Source organism: Sphaeramia orbicularis, chromosome 12 (genome assembly GCF_902148855.1).
Source record: "Sphaeramia orbicularis chromosome 12, fSphaOr1.1, whole genome shotgun sequence".
In the NCBI taxonomy this organism is placed as follows: Eukaryota; Metazoa; Chordata; class Actinopteri; order Kurtiformes; family Apogonidae; genus Sphaeramia; species Sphaeramia orbicularis.
In genome coordinates this window covers 16,017,885-16,039,522 of record NC_043968.1, presented here as the reverse complement: position 1 = coordinate 16,039,522, position 21,638 = coordinate 16,017,885, and the positions used below count along the sequence as shown (strand labels likewise).

Below are 21,638 nucleotides of genomic sequence, written 5' to 3'. Positions count from 1 at the left end.
TACAAACACGGGTCAGTTCTGCCATAAATGAAGAAGTGCACCTCGGCTCCAGTGCGCTGCTGCCTCTCAGCGTACAGAGCAGCATCCAGTGGACCGGTCTGTCCTCAAGATTGGTCTATTTAGTTTTATGTTAAGGTCTATGAATTCATGTCACAGTAAGATTAGTCAACATTTTCTACGGATAACACACAGAACCCGTTTGAGAAAAGCCAAGACGAATCGAGGGCGAGTGGGAGTTGAGAGTTTTGACAACGATCCCTCTGGTCTGCCTTCACTCTGCTCGTTAGCTTTTGCCAAGATAGTTATTTTTCTGCTGCCGGAAGAACCATGAGCTTTCTTTTGTGAGTAACATTTCTTTAACAGACGCTTATCTAGCCCTGACATTTGGTTTTGTTTTGAAAACGTTAGTGCTAATCTGTTAGCTAATGCTAGCAGTAGCCTTGCTCGGGCTAAGACTACTTCCTGGATTCTCTATCGAATGCCTATTTTGATTAGCAGGGCTCTCTGTAGGTAATTATGAAGCTAAAGAGCATCAGTATCAGTGCACGATTCTTTACAAAGCAGTATCTTTAAAGAGTCCTCTGTATTTTGTACTTCCTCCAAAGATTAAATACCCAGCCCAGACTTGAGATCAAATGTAAAAGAAACAACCCCCACTGTGGCCAAGATATTTGCTGGCTTGAATACTTTTTCGTTACAGGCTAAAGCAGTCTAGCATTGAACAAGACGCACCATTTTGATATTTAGCGTTTTATCAATATAGTAAGAGCTTTAAAGGATTATTAATATGTTGCTTGTAACATTTAAAGCTTATTTGTCGATTACCCAAAATACAAGGCGGAGAAGAGAACCTGAATGCGACGTCTATGAGGATTGAAATGTTATTCTGTAACTGGATGAACTGTATTAAGTAAAAAAATCAATACCCAGACCCAGCAATGTATTTACGAGTAAGTCAGTATATACGAAAACTGATGTCCAAGTAATCTGATTTACAGTGGCTAACTTTTCTGTATCATTATACGACACATTTGCAAATTTAGAAACATTGTATTGATGTGTATGGTCCTGTTCATCATCATGGAGACTCCAGAGGTTCAGTTTCACAGCGGAATCCTATTGGTTTAATGCTAAGTTTTCAATTTTATTTATGTCATTAATAGTTAATGGACAACATTTACTTAAAAGTGTCTGAAGTAACAAAAATACCTCTTTGTTTCCTCTATAAATAATTAAGTAAATTACCTATCCTGAAGACATAAACTGAGCTTTGTAGATAACTGCACTCTAATTAAAGAGAGAATTGTGTTAGTGTGTAACAACATGTTATGGTGACTCGCATAAATTCTTGTTAAATGGGGCAGCAAGAAGTATTGAATCCAGTACCTCTTCAGATGGCCTCATTACACACTATAAACAGAGACACTCTGTTCTAGTCCCCCATTCTGTTTTGACCAAATCCAGCAAACCATCTGAACTTTTCCTCCAGCTTTATAAAAGCATTCTAACTTTTTGATAGCAAAAGTCTTTAATTTAGCATTTATACTAAGATTTGTCATCATATCAGACTGCTCTCATACTCATCACACCCTTTTCTTCCTCTTCGAAATGTGACTCACAGTGGAAAAAGTTCAAACAAGACATTCAAGCCCAAGAAGAATATCCCGGAGGGTTCTCATCAGTACGAGCTGTTGAAACATGCAGAGGCTACGCTGGGAAGCGGAAACCTGCGCATGGCAGTCATGCTGCCTGAGGGGGAAGACTTAAACGAGTGGGTCGCAGTCAATAGTAAGCACTGGTTTTACCTCCCTTTTCTATGATGCAGCCTTTTTGTTTTAGATTCCTGAAAGTGTGACTTTCTTTTAAAAGGCCTTAGGTTCTTATAACTTGTCATTCTTTTTCATCCTTCTCATTTTGCATGCATCTCGGTAGGCCATAAATGTCAATTAGTCCACATAAAGAATTAGATAAGAGTGAATTATCAGGGTGTAAGATCTTGGCATTGCCTCTAAAGAGCATGTGTACTAATGCTGGAAGACCACTGTGAATGTTAAATAGACGTTATTGTCCAAGCTGTGAGAGCCTGGTTTACTTTCTCCTAAATTGAGAAGAATGGCTTAAATGCTTAATTTCTCCCCGCCTCAGAGTTCCTTTAGGGTTTGAGATGTTCAGAGGTTTGCTGTGTTAACAGCTGACCAATGGTTTTATTAATAAGAGTTTCCTATAGGTATTCAGAGAATGTTGGTGCTGTTTGGGTTTTAGGTGGCGGTTGCAGCGATGAAGTTAAGAATTAAGGAAGTTATTTTAATTTTTTCTTTTTCATGTTGTCTTCAGCCACTATCTTATGATTATACTATATTATTGTAAAGCCTGCCCATGTTCGTATCAAAAATACACGGAGGCAAACTGAAAGAGGGAAAAATTTTCAGTTAAAATAATACGATTTCAAATCACTGGACCATTACTATCTGTTAGATATCTGTTATATTGTCATATCTATGTTAGCTAGTGTAGGTAATTAGAAAGTAAACAACAAATAAAAACTTTAAAGTAAAACAAGTTGAAGAGGTCCACTGGGGCCAACATCAAGAATTATTTCTGGGAAAAGTCATTCAGTGATTTGATACACTCTGCTTTGACTTTACATTAATTTGGCTTATGTGGTCCCCAGATTGGCTTGGCAGCTGCATGTCTTATAATGGTAGTGAAAACCCTGCACAGCTTTTGCCATTTCACACTGTAAAATGAGGAGGATTAAAACTTTATGTGGAACTCTTACTTTGCAACGTGATTACATTTTTCAGTTTAGCGTTCGCTTTAATTGAATTTTAGTTAGCTGAACGACAGCATTTTCACAGAAATTCAGCGCGTTATAGACCACCTTTCTAGCACAAAATAATGAGCTATTAAAGCTCTTATTAAAATGCTGTTTTGTTGTTTCTTAGGTTGTTGGGACAGTGTGTGTAGTGTTTGCATAAAAGGAAAAAAGAACGAATATCACACTAATTATGTCTATAAAACTTTATTTTTTATTATTATTGTAAAAGGTATATTGCACCAGGATGGAAAATTGAAGAAAAGGCCTAGTACACAACCCCCTCTGTCCACTCCAAGTTTAAATTACTTTCCTCATGACCTTTGTTAACAAAAAGCTGTTCTCTTGAGATACAATACTAGCAGTTTATGCTTTTTCATTAGAGCCTGTGCTGCTGTACTGTGGATACACTTCTGTTTCAGTCTCAGGCATAAACAATTTTATAGCGTTGAAAATTTTCAACACATGTCATGCCAACACAAGGGATTTTTAATGAGCCACTTCTCTATGAGCAGCTGTGTGTCATTTCATAAAGAATCTGGCATTTTACTCAGTGACTTTATAGTGCAATAACACATTTGCTAAACGGTGTAAACATTATGAGGATTTTGTTTTCATATACAATATGTTTTTTCATCATTTAAAGTAATATATGTCACTGTAATGACATGTAAGTTGATGATTATTTGTCATGCATCGTATAGGCATACTTTACACACATACAGTACACTTAATGAAAAACACAATTATCATGATTATGCAAAATAATTGCATAATGATAGCTGTGACAGACCATATTTAACTGACCTATTCGTCCATCTGTTTTTCAAACATCTCCACTGTTTGCTCTGAGATACTATGAAAGGCTGTTACAACTCCAACCAGATGAATGGCTGTAAAAAGCAGCGTGGGCTCGCAGCTCTTGACTTGAAAGTGGAGAGCATGAGTACAACTTGTGGGATCCAATGTGTTTTATTTCAAGGCTTTCACTGATTGGGAGAAAATCCATGTAGGCTACAAGTGGTCCAATGTAGTTAACACAGAATGGAACTGGTATTTTTTTTTTTAGATTCTTACACAACACATACAGCACGGCTCATCAGCTGTTCAATATGTGTTTTTATTTCTGTGAAATTGCAACTGGAGCAGTAGTGCAAATGCAGCCAGCTCTTTAGTTGGATGTCTCTGTCTGTTGGGGAACCATTGTTGGCATTGTGCCTTAGGTACTGAGTGATAACACAATTTGTGCCAGATAATTAGAGGGTGCACTGGTGTGCACTATGGACTGGGTAGTGGATTGTGGTGGGTAAAACACTGTGGGGAAACTTGATGCCAGCTATTGGTGCTGGCTAATATGGTATGTGTCTCATGCACTTGTTCACACTATGTTCTTTTTTTTTAGCTGTGGATTTCTTCAACCAGATTAACATGCTATATGGCACCATCACAGACTTCTGCACTGAGGAAAGCTGCCCAGTCATGTCAGCTGGTCCCAAGTAAGTGCATTGTCAGATTTGCACAGGTTATAGTCTCTTAAAACCCTCCCCAGTGGCTTTTATTTCACTTATCATGCACTGACCAGGCTCACCAGGGGCTTGTGGGTTAGGATATTTTGTCATTTGGAATATAATGAAATAATGACTCTTTCAACTATGTTATCAGGGAGCATCACTAATAGGACTGGAATTAAACCTTTAACTTGGTTATGAACTGCAGCACACTGATAATCTCACAGTCTTACAGTTTTACTCTATCTGCGAAATTTTTTAAAATGCTATTTTGGTATTCAGTAAATGATGTCATCGGTGAATGGCACTTAGTACTTGCACTTGGTACTTAGATTAGGTTTATCTACAAACGAGCCACTCTACATAGTTCTAAAATCTCTGATCTCTGTGTGTGTAGGTATGAATATCACTGGGCTGATGGAACCAACATCAAGAAGCCAATCAAATGCTCGGCTCCCAAGTACATTGATTACCTCATGACCTGGGTGCAAGATCAGCTGGATGATGAAACACTCTTCCCTTCAAAGATTGGTATGCTCTTTGTCTGCTCTCTCTTGTCTTTAAAGGGCACTTTTTTTCTGTTTGGTTTTAATATTTCCTTACTGCTCTTTGGTCCTTCTGATAACATTGATAGACCTGCTGAATGTCCAATGATTAAGTTTATGCCGACTATTTTACTGAAATCCTTTCTCAAAGTCATTTGAGAGTCATTTGCAACTTTCATAAAGAGTTCTCACTAACAAGTAAACTTCTCTTCCCCTGAACACACCTACAGTGACAAATTAATGCCAAAATGAATAAGCTCCTAATTATGCATGTTAATTTTTAGCAGCAGAATTAATAAATGCCATAAATATACATAAATCACGTTGACTAATTTATACCTAATCAGTCTTATTTGTTTGATTGCATTCTATTGAACAGTTGATATATTAAAAGCAAAGGAAGTAAAAGAAAATAGTATAGAAAAGTAACAGAAGTGGATCAATGATTGTGTAAGTTCCAAACTATACTTGGATGCTTTAGACAATGTTAAATGCAGGTAAATTACACATACCAATAGGTACCATGTTGTCCTTAAACTAGCTGAGGCTTGTTCTGTGTAGTGTGAAGCCTTAATAGAGTTGGACGAGGGCCAGTCATGCTGTATAAAGTCTGTTCTGTCCTTCGGTACACTATTACAGAAGCAGCTAATGGGTAAATGTGTTTTGCTGAAGAAACAGGCCACCTTCATTTACTGTATGTCATCTTAGATCTGTATTTCATCCTCTCCCGGTTCCTTTGTTGCTTAAAGCTTCACAGCCAACTCGATTAAAACTGTATCTTTGGACAAAAGGTCATTGATTACCCAAAGCTTGCTCTCAAATGGACTAACAGAACTATATGAGTGAGACATGTTGATGTGTCGACAAGTCACTGAAGTCAAGGAGGACTCAGTTGTCACCAGTTTTTCCTGAACAACCATTAACTGTACCCCAGGAAACTCTCCACCAGACGTTTCTACGGTGCGTGTCGACTGACGGGCTGTTCTGTGGAAAGGAGAACTTCATGAAACGTCTGTGTTAAAGAGTATTGCTGTTGTAAAAACATGGACGTTTCCTAAGTACAGATGAACACTCGGCACATTGTTACGATTGGGCGGTTCCATGCTGCTGTCATTATTGTCTGCACTTCCCTTAAATCATGCTGCAGCCTGCCTGTAAAAACATTTGCCATCCAAGAGAACATGCTGGAGCTGCCTCTGCCTCCACTGCTCTGAGCTTTTCAAGTTTGTCCGTATTAAGATTTTAGCCATGTCTCATAATCTATCAATAGAGTTCCAGCGGGGTCTGAGAAAGCCTTAAAAGTCTTGAATTTACACATCTGTATTTAATACCTTTAAAAAAGCCTTTAAAAGGTATTAAATTTGATATGGTAGGTCTTCAGTTATGTTGCCATAAAGTTGTTCACTGTATTGTGTTTAAATGTGGCCAGGTTGTTATTGGAAATGAGAATCAGTTCTCAACTAACTTGTCTGGTTAAATAAATAAATGTGTCTGTTAAATGTCCAAGCTGCAAAGAAAGTAACAGTAGTCGACTCGGTTCCACTCATTCCAACCTGATGATTCATATTAAAATGAGGAATCGATTATCACTAACTTTCTCTGGTGAGGAGTGACTCAGAACTGGTGGGAATCAAAACGTTGGAGTAAATTAATGCATTTTCCTAAATTCTAGGAGTTGTGAATTTTTGCCAGTATGGCCATGACATGGGTATTAAATTCTGTTCTAAGTAGTCTTAAAAAGTCTTGAATTTAACTTGTAGAAACCTGTCGGAACCCTGTATGGAACTTTAGTGCTCTTCATTATGAGGGTGAATAACAGCTTCTCCTTCTCACCTTCTGTTGTCAAGGTGTCCCCTTTAAGCGCAACTTTATGTCTGTGGCGAAGACCATCCTGAAGCGTCTGTTCAGGGTCTACGCTCACATCTACCACCAGCACTTTGACTCTGTCATGCAACTGCAAGAGGAAGCCCACCTCAACACATCATTCAAACACTTCATCTTTTTTGTTCAGGTAAACTGTACTGATTAGATTCACGTTTCTCCAGTGACACACATATATATCATCACTATTGTTTAATGATGTTTGCCTCCTCTCGTTTCTTTTTAGGAGTTCAACCTCATCGACAGGAAAGAGCTGGTCCCACTACAGGAGCTGATTGAAAAACTGACAACCAAGGATAGATAAACAACAATGTTTCCTTTATTTTATTGGTCTCCTAGTTTTGCACAGATACCCACCCCACCCTGGCTGTATGTATGCAGTATATACTATATTTCCATTTGGGGAAATGTTTTTAATAAGGCCAGGACTAAGGAAGGGTCTTGATAGGTTAAGGCACCAGGACTAAGGCTATCAGGGATTACACACTTAATTGAACAAAACCACATATTAACATATTGGAGAAAAATGTTTTAGCTATATGGAGATGTTCCCAGTATTCAGCCATGACTTAGAATAAGTAGTATAGACCCATATTCTTTTGGTTTTCATTTAGACTGCACTTTTCTTTTTTTCTTCCCCCATTATGATTTATGGTGACACAAGGCTATTTCATACACTTGAAGTTTTCTGTCTTTTCTGCAGGGGGAGAGTTGCGCGTTGGCGGGGTTGCTGTATTATAATAAAAGAGTTTGGTCGGTTTTACAAGATTTAAACCAGCCTTTAAGCCTATTCATCAACAGTAGCTAGCTATCGTTTATCTGCATAGTGGGAGCTTGGTTGTGGTTTGCTATGGTTCACATCCGTTGCCCTCATCTCAGTACATTTAAAGAATCCTAAGTGCCTAGCATGGCTCATAATCACCCTATATCAACAGTGACGACTGCGAGAGGAACAAGGCCACATAATCCTTTCTTTATTAAACCACTCTTATTATTGACGCCACAGAAATTTCCACCTCCCCTCTTCTAAAGTTCCTGTGGCTCTGACTTCCTTCTTATACCCCTGTTGTACTGTAACTGTTTTTTCCCCCCTCTCATACTTGTCGCCAACTTTGTCTTTATTTAGTTAGAAAGTTTGCAAAGTGCGCCGCGCAGGTAATGATAAATGAATGTGTTGAGGCTAGAATATTGTCATGTTGTAGCAGGGGCTGAAAATGAACTAAGCTTAGTGTTTTCTAGTGACATACTCCCTGTGTATTATTTTCCTCTCCCACTAAAGCTGAGTAGCTCTGTCTTCAACAGCTCGAAAACTTTAAATTGTATATAAAAGCCCTGAAATAGAAGTAGTGAACTGTGTAATTACAAGCATTTTTTTTTTTTTTTAAAATCGGATAACACCACATCCCCTGTTATCTCACTCGCCATAAAGCACTTTGAACAATTTTCCTGACCTCTCTTGCCTTGAATGTCTCTTCTGCATAGGCCCTGCTTTGTGAGAAGCTGTTACCATGTGACCGATCATAGTTTGGTTCCTCCCTCATATCTCCCCAAATGAATGTCGAATTGCTTAACCTCCTCCCATAAAGGCACAAGTGAGATTTCTGAACGCTTTTGTACTGTCTGAGTTGTTTGCGGCGGCGCTTCAAACAGCAGATGCATGTCGTTTCCCCACGTCCGAGTGTAGGTTTCTATGCAATAATTGACACAACACTAAAAAGGGTCCCCAGTCGGCTCATTCATACTTTATCCAATGTTATTTCTTCTTTATAATGCTTACTGTCCGGTGTGTGTGCGTGTGTAAGGATCGACTTGCTTATCTTTAAGGTTTTTGGTGACATTTTATAAATCTTACTCTGAAATTTTCTGAAACACAAAAATGCACACATGTAAATACTGCGAGTTTGACCTGTCTTAAAATAAATTTCAGTGAGCATGAAGTGGTAGCTTTTGGTAAAAATGAATGCTTTGAGTCTTTTTAGAGGCTGCTTTCCCCTCCCCTCTTTTTTGGATATTAAAGTTTTGTTTGTTTTAATTGTTAAGTATTTTTCTTCCAGTTCATCAGCTAACTATTATGAATGTTACTGCTCACCAGAAAACCCCAAAAAATGTAATAGAAAACCAGTGAACCTGAACGCATCTCATCCTTTATGAAATGCCCGTCACATAGCAGATCGCCTACAGTTTTTTTTTTTTTTTTTTCCTCTCTCTCTCTCTCTCTCTCTCTCTCTCTCTCTCTTCCTCTTTGACTGTAATAATTGATGAAATGTTTGTAAATAATGGCTTGGTAGAGGTTTTCAATGCTACTGAATTGAATTATGCTGTTCACAAGGCGAATAAAGGTGGTCTTGAGTCTTTGAGAAGTGTGTGTGGTGTGTTCACTGACGCAGAGGAGCAGCTGGTTCCTGGGCGGAGTCACATCTGTGTACCCGCCACTTCCTTATGTTTCTACCGCCAAACTTTAAACGGGGAGCAAAGACTCAGCTGCTGCACAAGCTGATTATTAAAAGGCGACTTCTTTTGACTACATAAAAATGTCTTTAACTCCAAAAAGACCCCGATCCGGTGCGATGAACGATTCCATGGAGAAAAGGATAAAGCGCATTTCAATTGAGGGAAATATCGGTGAGTATGAACACAGCAAATGCATCAATATTTACTGTAAAATGAGATAAAACTGTTATTAACTTTAAACATTAAGGAATGTGTGAGAATGGGTGTCTTTGCGGAATTGGTTCTTCATCGATAGATTTTGTGGGAATTTATTTTTAGCGCCATTTTTTTTTTAATGTATTCATAGCTCGATTTTTCCCCTGTGGTTGCACTTTAAAGTACGCATGCGCAATGGCAGTACTTAACACAATATAAATAAGTGCTTCTCTGCTGTTGTGGAGCTTGAACGTGTGCATCTTTTGTGTTTAGCGGCGGGCAAGTCCACATTTGTGCGCCTTTTGGAGCAGGAGAGTGCAGACTGGGAAGTGGTGCCAGAGCCCATCGCCAGGTGGTGCAATGTTCAAACAAATGGCAGTGACTTTGAGGTACAGTAGAATCCTCCAAAACAAGAAATGATTGTAACCTGCATCTGTTATGTGAATATTTGAGTAAAGGTTGTGACTAGGGTTAAAGTCAGTCAGTGAATATGGCTGATCCTCCACTCATCTGGTCCAGTGTCCACTAAACGTGGCCTCTCTCTGCCCCTGGTTCATCCTCATGTCAAGATGACTGGGAGAGTCTTCATCTGTATTTAGAGTGCAGCTGCCATCTGTCCATATATCTGCACTGATGACCACCACACACCCACAGGAACAGATGGTCTCACTCTAGATCGCTGGGAAAAACATCTCTACCTCCCGTACAATTTGCAGGCATAGCTTCAGACCCCCAGACTCAAGTGGTTTAACACACCCAGATTTATCACCTCTGCTGCTGCTGACCTACTAAAGGTCACCAGGGTTTCATTTATATGATCTAGCCCAGGGGTGTCAAACACACGGCCCAGAGGCCAAAACCGGCCCGTCAAAAGTTCCAGTATGGCCCGCGGGATGAATTTGCAAAGTGCAAAAATTACACTTAAGATATTCACAATTAAGGGTGTCGAACTCATTTTAGTTCAGGTTCCACATACAGAACAATGTGATCTCAACTAAAATAATAGCATAATAACCTATAAATAATGACTCCAAATTTTCTTAGTTTAATGTGAAAAATATAATATTACATTACACCTCTAAATAATGACAACTCCAAATTTTTCTCTTTGTTTTAGTATAAAAACTTGAATTAAATGATGAAAATATTAACATTTACAAGCTATCCTGAATGTGAAAAACCTAAAACCTGAAAAATGAAATTTTAACATTATTTTTCTTGTTATTAAATATTTGTGCCTTTGTAGAGCCAATCCGTAATATGCATGTATAAGTGGCAAGTTGAGGTGTAATATTGTTAAAATTGTGCTTATTTTTCTCAAGAAATTTCAGTTTTTTCAGGTTATTCACATTTTTGTTTTGATAGTCTGTAAATGTACATATTTTCATAATTTAATTTTGATTGCACTAAAACAAAGAAAAAATTGGAGTCACCATTATTTACAGGTTATTATGCTATTGTTTTCCTGGTCCAGCCCACTGGAGATCAATTTGGGCTTAATGTGGCCCCTGAACTAAAATGACACCCTGATCTAGCCAGTAAATCTAAACATGCATCCGTATCACACTGTGGATGGAAGAAGTAAGGCAAGGTAGATTTATTCATACACAGGGCAATTCACAGTGCTTTACAAACATGGAAAAGAGACAGGTTAAAAACACACAATTACAAATAAAACATAAATAATCAATTAAAATAAAGTAAAACAGAAGTGTGCAGATGGAAGCCTTTCAGTTGTTCTATGCACAGTTGAACAGAGCTGTTTTCAGCCTGGACTTAAACATTGTCACAGCAGAGGCCTGTCTCGTGTCATCAGGAAGACTGTTGCAGAGTTTAGCTGCATGGAACTGAAACACAGCTTCACTCTGTTTAGTCCTGACTGTAGGCACCAGCAAAAGACCTGTCCCTGAGGTTCTCAGGGTCCCAGAGGGTTCATATGGGACCAACATGTCAGAGATGTACTTTGGCGCTAGACCATGGACAGACTTATGTTAAGTAATTTATTTTTTATTTTTCCATTCTTTGTTTATTCGGAAAAGCAAATCATGTAAAACTTCCCTTTCGGGTACAATTCAGTGTACACACCTCAAATGTGAATGAGAGAGTAGTTGTTGCTAATCCAAGTTTTTTAGTAGAATAAAGAACAATTATAATGAGTGGGCGGGAGGGGGTTTACGCTGCTTCTTCAAGATAAAACACATTAAGTCGTGTATGTTTACACTAACTTAAACAGAAATGTAGATATACCATGCAAATGATTTCACATAACCGATATATTCAATTCACAGCAGTTACGGATTTTACATAGTTTGTCCATTTTGACCAAACAGTGAAAAAAGATTCCCTTTGACCCTTAAAAGAAAATGTCAACTTCTCCAAAATGTAAATGTCCTGTACGATATCGATCCATTCTTCCATTCTGTGGGTGCTTCAGGCTTTAACCATTTTCGAGTTATAGTCTTTTTACTTGCTGCCAAAAGCATTAACAACAGTTTTTTTTATCTCCCTATTTTAAGTAATATTTTAATCATTTGTAAATGTAGGATGAACAGATTATGTTACACATGACAAGACTTTATCACAGAATTTGTTTCCTTGTAGCTAAAAAATGTAATTTTATTTTAACAGTTCATAGAGTTTTATGTGAGTATGAAGAAAGTAAACCCAAGATCATGACAAAGCTGTGAAGAGTTTCTGTACTGCACGGTGTCATGCTCAGTGCAGCTCCACACCATTTGGATGAGTGTAAAATGATATTATGGGGGTATTATCAGTATGGACAAATGTTAGGTGTCCTCTATACAGGCTCTTTTGCTGCCTCAGCTTTGTTCTCTACAGTCATTTGGTCATGCGCCCTCTGCTGATTATAGTGCTGAGCTGTCAGGTTAAAGAGTTAGTGCAGATTATAAACCCCAAAAAATCAAGTTTATGTTGTGATGTACTAATAATATACCTGCTATGTCCTTGTCATGATTGAGTAACCTTTTTGCAAATGTGTAAGTTATTGTCTTTAATTTAGGTAAATTCTGACATGACCAATTACATTTGTGAATGCAACAGGTAGGAATAAGCTTCAAATTCTTAAACGAGCAACTTTGCAGAAAACACTTGAAGTTGAGCTGAAAACATCAGGAAGGGGTTTTCTGTATGTTCAGGGTTTGTACGGGTGCTTGAAATCCTTGAAATTGCTTGAATTTCACTGTTGTGTTTTCAAGGTCTGGAAAGTGTTTGAATTTTAGTTTAAGTTTTTGAAAGTGCGAGCAATTATAACTCTGTGATATGATTTGTTTATTTATTTTTAATATTAGCTCTGCTAGGTTAAATGCAGAGCCCAAGCTACTTACAGAGAGGTGATACGTTTAGAAAGATAAAACTTTATGTCAAAAAAGAAAATTTCAGGTGTTCTCTGGTCGACTCCAGGTACATTTTTATCCTTAATCTTTTTCTCGGTGTGAGTGTGTCTGAAGAACACCAAGTAGCTTCCTTTTTTGGGGGGGGGCATAAAACTTTGTATTCTCCTTTAGTTTCTAAACACTTTGCAATTATAAACATAATTTTACATGTTTATAGCATAATACAATGTACATTGTGATAGAGAGTGAAAAAAATAATCATGAGTATATGTATTCCTGTAGATATGTATTTTACCCCAAATAACAATAATAAGGTGCTGTGCTGGAAAAATTTGAGAATGACCCTTAACTCTTTATAAGGCACTCATAGAAATACTCTGAAATTAAAAACGTCAACCATAGTGTGTTATTGGAGGATGTAAGACTTTACTACTTTTGTGAAATTAAAAAAACAAAACAAAACATGTATTGTTATATAGAAAATCAAGGTTAATGAAGTTACGATGTTTGGTCCCTTGCCCATAAGTGGCCAAAAAAAAAAAAAAAAAAAAATCCAAGAAGTATATATAAAAAATATAAGAAAAACACATGTAAGGTGAAAGGAACATGTATTTTAGAACATTAGAACATTGGTTTTAGAACATTAGACCAACATCAGTGCTGATCCAGACCCCTGTCCATATCCACATTATCCCTTTGAACATCATTCCTTACATTAGTACCATTACTTCATGGTACCTAACAAAGCAGGTACACTCACTGTTCATGCAGAGGTGGACTTTACAGACCCTGTAGACCACATTGGACCTGAGGTTATTGCCTCACTGTCATCACTGTAACTGTTGCTGTCACTGTCTTGTAATGTGTGTGGAAATGACCAAAAATAGCCACTTGTGTGATAAAGGGTTAAAAGTGCTTGAATTTGACCTTGAAAAATGTGAACAAACCCTGTCTGTTCTTTGTTTAGTCTTTGTTCAACACAGATGACAAACACTAGAAATATTATGGGATGCAAACAAATATGTGGAAAACACATAAGCCCAGATACATATAATTAAAATGGTTGTCTCTATACGCTGATTGTACCCGTTTGGTTGTTAAATCCTTCCATCCCTCGCTCCTAGGAGCTGACCACATCTCAGAGGAGTGGAGGCAACGTGCTGCAGATGATGTATGAAAAGCCAGAGAGGTGGGCCTACACCTTCCAGAGCTATGCCTGCATCAGCCGGGTACGAGCCCAGATCCGGTCTGCCAACGGGAAGCTCAGAGACGCCGAGGATCCGGTGCAGTTCTTTGAGCGCTCCATCTACAGTGACAGGTACCAGTAACAGAACTAATCCAAAGACTTGAGTGACATTTTTAAGAACAGTACTGGAACGGTGGCATGTTTTAGCCACTTAAGCACTGATATTACATCACAGATTAGGTTCAGAAGTGTTTTCTGAACTTTTAGGCTGGGTTAGGGCTGATCCACCACGGCACACACATTTGGTATATATCCCTGTCAATTGGACATTTTTATGTGGACTGTTTGATAATTTACAAAGGGTTTGTGCAGGTGCTTGAAAATGCTTGAATTTCAATGTTGTGTTTTCAACGTCTGGAAAGTGCTTGAATTTTAGTTTAAGTGCTTTAAAGGGTTTGCAATTCTAACTCTGTCATGTGATTTATCTAACTATTTTTAATATTAACTCTGCCAGGTTAGATGACAAGCCAAAGCTACTTATAGAGAGGCGATACATTTGGAAAAATGAAACTTTATGTCAAAAAAGAAAATTAGCGGGTGTTCTGAGGTTGACTCCAGGTGCATTTTTATCTTAAACTTTGGCTCGGTGCGAGTGTGACTGAAGAACGATAAGTGGCTCCTCTTTTTTTTTTTTCTGCTAAAATTTTGTATTCTTTAATTTTTAAACTTTTTGCTCTTGTGAAACAGAATTTTAGATGTTCGTAGCATAATACTATTGTTATGGCCTGGCTCAGAGGCCACAACAAAGAGGAACACACTATGAATGAAGTTTAACACAAAGATGCTTTATTAAATCAAATCAAACCTAATTAGGCCAAATTGGGAAAAGACAAACTAAGGTATATTACAGAATGTAAGTGAGTCATCAGTAAAATCAGTTGTGTAGATGTGCATGGGTGAACATGTGTTGAAAAGTGCAGAAGAGAACAAAACACTAAAACAACATGACCAAGTCAAGGGCTGAAGAACCAGGGACCTGTGAGGGCAGCACGCAGAGAGAGAGTCCTGCAGGCAAACTATTTAAGGGCAGGAACTCCTGGGTGTCACAGGTGTTCCTGATTCCCCCCCATCAGGTGCCTCTTAGAAGACAAGGGTTGATATAGTATAGCACCCCCAAGAGGACCCCAGGGGCCGTAACATAGTAGATACGTCATTGTGACAAAAAAAGTGGAAAAAATAATCATGAGTTTATGTATTTGTGTAGATGTGTATTTAACCCCAGCAATAAGGTGCTGTGCTGGAAAATTTTGAAAATGACCCTAAAAAGTGCTTGAATTTGACCTTGAAAAATGTGTACGAACCCTGTTTATACTCTTCAGACACTCGTGTGCATTTAATATTAGTATTGGAAGATCGTCTGTAATACTTCAAAGTAGTTGCAGTTTGTTTATCACTTTAAAAAGACTATAAACCCAACATCTGTTCATGCTCCCGTTTCCCTCATGTCTCAGGTACATTTTTGCCTCCAACCTCTACGAGAGCGAGTGTCTGAATGAAACGGAATGGTCTGTGTACCAGGACTGGCATGGCTGGCTCCACAGCCAGTTCGGCAAACACATCGAACTTGACGGCATCATCTACCTCAGAGCTTCACCAGAGGTACTCTACCATGTCTCCCAAGCTTCTTCTTCTGTATTCTTGTAATTTGAATTGCATCTCAATACAGGACTAAAGCTGCGACTATCGGTTATTTTTGTAATCAATTAGTATGATTATTTTCTTCAATTCGATTAAATGATTATTTGAATAGGCAAAAAAATGGTAAAAAGTGAAAAAGACATGTCTGAATTCCAGAAAAATTCCACAATCTGCTGAAAAAACAACCACAAAAAGTATAAAAGTAAAACAGGTGCTTGTGCAGGTCTTAAAAAGTATGGAATTTTGAAATGCTATTTTCCAGACCTTGAAAAGTCTGGAATTTTGTGTGAAAGTTTTAGTAAAGTATTAAAAAAAGTTTCTCTCATAGTTGAATTTTAGAGTATGCTCAAAGGCACATTATCCTGTAAAGTAAGAAATACATGAGGAAAGGATCTAGAAAACACATGATTTTGCCAACAGGTCTGTACTGGAAGGATTCTAGTGAAGCTTGTTTGTGTGACATTCATGCATTTTTTGTGATTTTCATATGTTTTGAAAATGTTTCTGTCTGTAAAACATAATTTGCTGCAAATTATTCATTCATTCATACATTTATTAAAACGAACTTTTCTAATACACACAACAGGCACAATCTCAACCAAAAAAGTAGGCATGCGGGTATACAGGGTGGGGAAGCAAAATTTACAATGAACATTTAGTTGTTTTTTCTCAGCAGGCACTACGTCAATTGTTTTGAAACCAAACATATATTGATGTCATAATCATACCTAACACTATTATCCATACCTTTTCAGAAACTTTTGCCCATATGAGTAATCAGGAAAGCAAACGTCAAAGAGTGTGTGATTTGCTGAATGCACTCGTCACACCAAAGGAGATTTCAAAAATAGTTGGAGTGTCCATAAAGACTGTTTATAATGGAAAGAAGAGAATGACTATGAGCAAAACTATTACGAGAAAGTCTGGAAGATACTATTAAAGAAGAATGGGAGAAGTTCTCACCCGAATATTTGAGGAACACTTGCGCAAGTTTCAGGAAGCGTGTGAAGGCAGTTATTGAGAAAGAAGGAGGACACATAGAATAAAAACATTTTCTTTTATGTCAATTTTCTTGTGGCAAATAAATTCTCATGACTTTCAATAAACTAATTGGTCATACACTGTCTTTCAATCCCTGCCTCAAAATATTGTCAATTTTGCTTCCCCACCCTGTAAAAGTACATAAAATCAAGGTCGTGGGGAAAATTTTTTATTTGGATGAAGAGCAAGCACCCTGTAAAAAAGATATATAAAACATATCTAGATAGAAATAACAGCAATAACTACAAATATAAAAATATCAATAAGTACGTAGAAATAATAACAACAATATCATAAAAGTATGTATGTGTTTAGTGGCAGCGAAATTAAGGAAACAAAGCTTGATTTGGGAAAATTCAAATTGAAAAACTGTTGTCAGAAATTCTGGTCGATGAATCATTTTTAATCTATACAGTACTTTTTTTTTAAATAGATTTTTAACACTTAAGCAAATAAATAATTATTACTCCACCATACAAAGATGTCATTACTTTCCTCCTATTTGTTGTGTGTTTACAGAAATGTTTAGAACGACTGCACCTAAGAGGCAGACAGGAAGAGCAAGACATCCCTCTGGAGTATCTGGAGAAGCTCCACTTTAAGCACGAGAGCTGGCTGCAGCACAAGACGATGAAGTGAGCAGCACATGCACATGCACACGCACACGCACACTGACGTTCATAGTATCTTTGCACCAGAAACTCAATCCACTGTTTGAATACAACACATGTATTTGTGTAAGGGAAATAAAGGGTCTGGGGGGAAAAAATGTCACACCATGACAATAATTATGAAAAAGACTCCTTTCATTTGGTAACCAAGGGCAAGGAACATGGTCAAACATGGCCAGATGCATGTGACCTCCATCTGCTCTACTGATGACTTATACACAAAGAAGAAAGTCTGTTACAGCTGCATTCCTGTAGAAAAAAACTTGCCATCACATTCATTCTTTCCGGTTATTGTTCACGTGCTCTGATCTTAGAAATAGACGGATTAGTTAGTTTGGGAGATTTATCAGCAACACTTTACAAAATTGGGGCCAGTAGTGGCTAAAACTAGGTGTCTTAACTGGAAATACTGATACTGACACAGAAAATACTAGCAAAAAAGATCCAAATTTATCTTATTTATACTTTATTATGTAGGTTTGTTTCAGTTCCACAGTTGTTTCTTGTGTTTTTTGTCTCAATGACGTATATGTTCACCTCACCATTTAACTAGTTTCTGATAAAGTGACAGATAGCTCATTTCAGACACATGAAAATTGTCTTTTCAATGTCACAAATTTTATGGCTGAGGTGGGAATGATATCAGTCATGTAGCTAGTGGTTGGCTTTTTCTGCTGTAATTATTATTATTATTATTATTATTATTATTATTATATCCAGGGTTCTTACAGGTGCTTGAAATCCTTGAAAATGCTTGAATTTCAACGTTGTGTTTTCAAGGTCTGAAAATAGCTTAAATTTTAGTTTAAGTGCTTGAAAGTGCTTGCTATTATAACTCTGTGATGCAATTTATTTATTTTTAATATTAACTCTGCCAAGTTAGATGACAAGCCAAAGCTACTTACAGAGAGGTGACACATTTGTAAAAATAAAACTTTATGTCAAAAAAGAAAATTAGCTCCTGCTCTCAGGTCAACTCCAGGTACATTTTTATCTTCGTCTTTGTCTTGGTGTGAGTGTGTCTGAAGAACGCCAAGTGTCTTCCCTTTTTTGGATAAAACTTTGTGTTCTTCTTGAATTTCTAAACTTTTTGCTATTATGAAACATAATTTTAGATGTTTATAGCATAATACAATGTACATCATTGTGATGAAAAGTGGGAAAAAAATCATGTGTATATGTATTCCTGTAGATATGTTTTTAACTCCAGTGATAAGGTGCTGTGATGGAAAAAATTGAAAATGACCCCTAAAAGTGCTTGAATTTGACCTTGAAAAAAGTGTACGAATCCTGTTTATCAGCCTTTAAAAATCCACCATCAGTGGATGTCTGTGCTATACTACACTACAGTACTATTTAGTATTCTAGAAACACATTTAGTATGTCCTTGTATGTGTCAGATTATGCAAGTTGTGCTCTTTTGCAGAATCCTGTGTATGTAACTGTTAGAGTTCAGTAGGTGGCAGTAAAAGATATAATATGTCCTACTTATTGTCTTACTCCATGAAATTGCACATACTTGATAAAAGAAGCTGTAGCATGTAATTAATGTAAAAAGAAAAACTATTTAATTTGGAATGCAGACAGTGTTATATGTGACTTATTGTGTGTTCATTGTCACCTCTGTCCCACAGCATGGAGTTTGAGTATCTCGGTGACGTCCCAGTCATGACAATAGATGTAAATGACGAGTTCAAGGACAATAAAAACAAGTGTGCTGACATGATTGAGAAGGTGAGTCATGGTCAAATGAGCAAAATTGTCCCGTAAGCAGAGGTAAATTATAATGTAAAGATGTTCAATAAAAGAAAGAAAAGCAAAATAAGAACTCAAAAGTAGTTCCATGCAGAACATATACTCTAATCCAACATTATATCAGTGAGTTGTCACTGTATTAAGTTGAAATATATAAAGTAATGCTTTCATTTTATGATAATATTGTCATGTGGTGTGCTATTGTCGCCTTTTCATGTAATTGAACACAGTTTGGATGTACCGATTTGCAGATTAGTCAGTGCAAGGCATTAGCTGAAGTTAATCTTATCCTTCTCAACTGAAAATACTGACTCAGATTGGAAATAATATTTTTTTACAGCTGGGTTAATGTTCATTCCAGCCTTTATTGATTAATTGCTTTGAGTTTGTTGTTTAACACATAGACCCAAACATTCACCATCGACCAAAATCATCTACTGACGTAAAATATTTAATAAGTGCTGATCCAATAATCCTATCAATCCATGTAAATAATTGGTGTAAAATACAGTTTATCATCTTTTCATGGTCATCAGATATGACCCATTTGGACGTTCAGAGTCTTCATAGTGAACGTGAAAACGCCGTTATCTTCTACAACATTGATTCACCAGTAAAACCCATGGATCAGTGACAGTGGATGGACACACTGGGTTCATGTTCAGTTAATGATATAATTGCTTAGAAAATCCCTTTTTCTTCAGTTTTCTCTGTTTCTGTTACAATAACTCTCTGCTTTAATCAGAGCTGTAAGGAACATCGACATGATCAGTAAAGTAAATACAGGAAAATAGGTGATTTTCACTGAAAAAATGTAAAATACAGAGGATAGTATAATGAATGGTGATAAATCACTTAAAAAAGGTGAAATCTAGACAGAAATTTATTTGGGAACTACCACAAAAGTAGCCCTGGGTCTTTATGGGTTAAAGATTCAGATTTATTTAGGTAATTGTTACTCTGACTTACTGTTTAGTTCAAGAGTCAGTCTGTTTTTGAGAAAGTGAAAGTAATCAATATTGGAAGTGCATTGTCATTCTCAGCTGATTACTCATTGATTACCTACAAATGTAATCAATGAGGTCTATATTGAGGTTACTGTGGGTAAAACGTGTCTCTGAAACACACTCGAAGCTGTGATTGTCATTACAGGTGAAAGAGTTCCTGACCACGTTGTGAAGATACCAAGTGGAGGAAAATACCAACGGTGACCAAACAAATCATAGAAATGAATGGAGTTTAACTCTGAAACAATGAAATGCCTTCAAGTGCAGCTGAAGTACTTACTCTGAGTGGTTTTCTGAAAACAATCTAGCCTGTAGCTTCTTTATAATCATTTTATTGCCAGCGCTTTTACTTGTTTATTTATGTATTTGTGTGAATGAGGATAAGAATGCATGTCAACTGGTGTTAACAAATGACAATAAATGGGAAAAACTTGTTTAGAATGTTTTACCTTTAATATCCATGTATATCAGTTTAATATGTTAACATGTAATTGACCCAGAACAAAGGAATATTACAGAACACGTTATGAAAAAATTCACAATATCACAACAATAAAGTAATATTTTGAGGGAGAGTTCACATTATTACAAGAATAAAATTGGAGTATTTAGAGAAAGAAGTAATTCTAAATAAAAAAATTAGTTTGTCAAAAGTAACACTTGAACAGTAGTCCAACTCCAACAGCTACAGTTTGTATTGAATCATAGATTTACTTTAAAACAATCACAGGTTTTATTAAGTTTTTGATGCTGTACGATTCCTTAATTTCACACAGACAAAACTGCAATATTCTTTTAATATCGGGACTTATTTCTCAATATAATATGACTTGCTTCTCAAAATAAAATAAAATCTGCTTTCACATGTCAGCCACAAATATCCATATTGTGAATGAAAAACAGCAGAAAGAAGAACGGACTTATATTTTTTTTGCCCTTTAACAAAATACCTGTGTTTAGGGAAAATGTAAAACAACTGAAGTAAGACCAAATTAATTTCCTGTTTCATAATTCCTTAATATACTGGATTTAATGGATTTTTTAAAGACTATTTGACCTATATTGTTTTATATCCTTGTTAAGATTGTTCCATAAATTGACTCATTTTACTGAGATACACTGTTCCATCACTGTAGTTCTGAATCTGAGTTTTGTTTTGTTTTTTTTTACCTCAGTGTGGCCCTACACTTCCATAATGAAATGATCATTGCTGTAAAAATGAAGTATTGGTGTAATCCTCCTCCAGCAGATGTCGCCACTCACTATAAGAGCAGTCCAGTCAATTGTTGACCACTGCTGATCCTGGCTGTACCTAGGATTTTCAAGAAGATTCCCGTGATAGGTGGTTTATTTTGAGTTAATGATGTATTTTAATTATAGAACACAAGAAAAAAAAACAACAGTTAAAAAAAATAAAGATAACACAAAATATATCCTGTTAAAATACTCAAGTATGAGTTTAGTTCAATTAATTTTTGTTTTTCCTTTTTCAAAGTTTAAGTTAAGGTGTATTTACAGTTTTTTTTTTTTTT

The 21,638-nt window shown here is 36.8% G+C and overlaps 2 protein-coding genes across 2 annotated transcripts; both read left to right on the top strand.

The window, feature by feature from the left end:
* Window positions 1-37: 37 nt before the first annotated feature.
* On the top strand, window positions 38-8,781 carry LOC115429625 (MOB kinase activator 1B). Its single transcript, XM_030149238.1, has 6 exons — window positions 38-341; window positions 1,622-1,788; window positions 4,218-4,311; window positions 4,721-4,854; window positions 6,716-6,879; window positions 6,976-8,781. The coding sequence occupies exons 1-6, from the start codon at window positions 328-330 to the stop codon at window positions 7,051-7,053; spliced, it is 651 nt and encodes a 216-aa protein (XP_030005098.1). The 5' UTR covers window positions 38-327; the 3' UTR covers window positions 7,054-8,781.
* A 199-nt stretch (window positions 8,782-8,980) lies between these two features.
* Window positions 8,981-20,544, top strand: dck (deoxycytidine kinase). The gene is made up of 7 exons (XM_030149237.1): window positions 8,981-9,371; window positions 9,669-9,784; window positions 13,873-14,066; window positions 15,446-15,593; window positions 17,193-17,308; window positions 18,979-19,078; window positions 20,252-20,544. The coding sequence occupies exons 1-7, from the start codon at window positions 9,281-9,283 to the stop codon at window positions 20,276-20,278; spliced, it is 792 nt and encodes a 263-aa protein (XP_030005097.1). The 5' UTR covers window positions 8,981-9,280; the 3' UTR covers window positions 20,279-20,544.
* The last annotated feature ends 1,094 nt before the right edge of the window (window positions 20,545-21,638 follow it).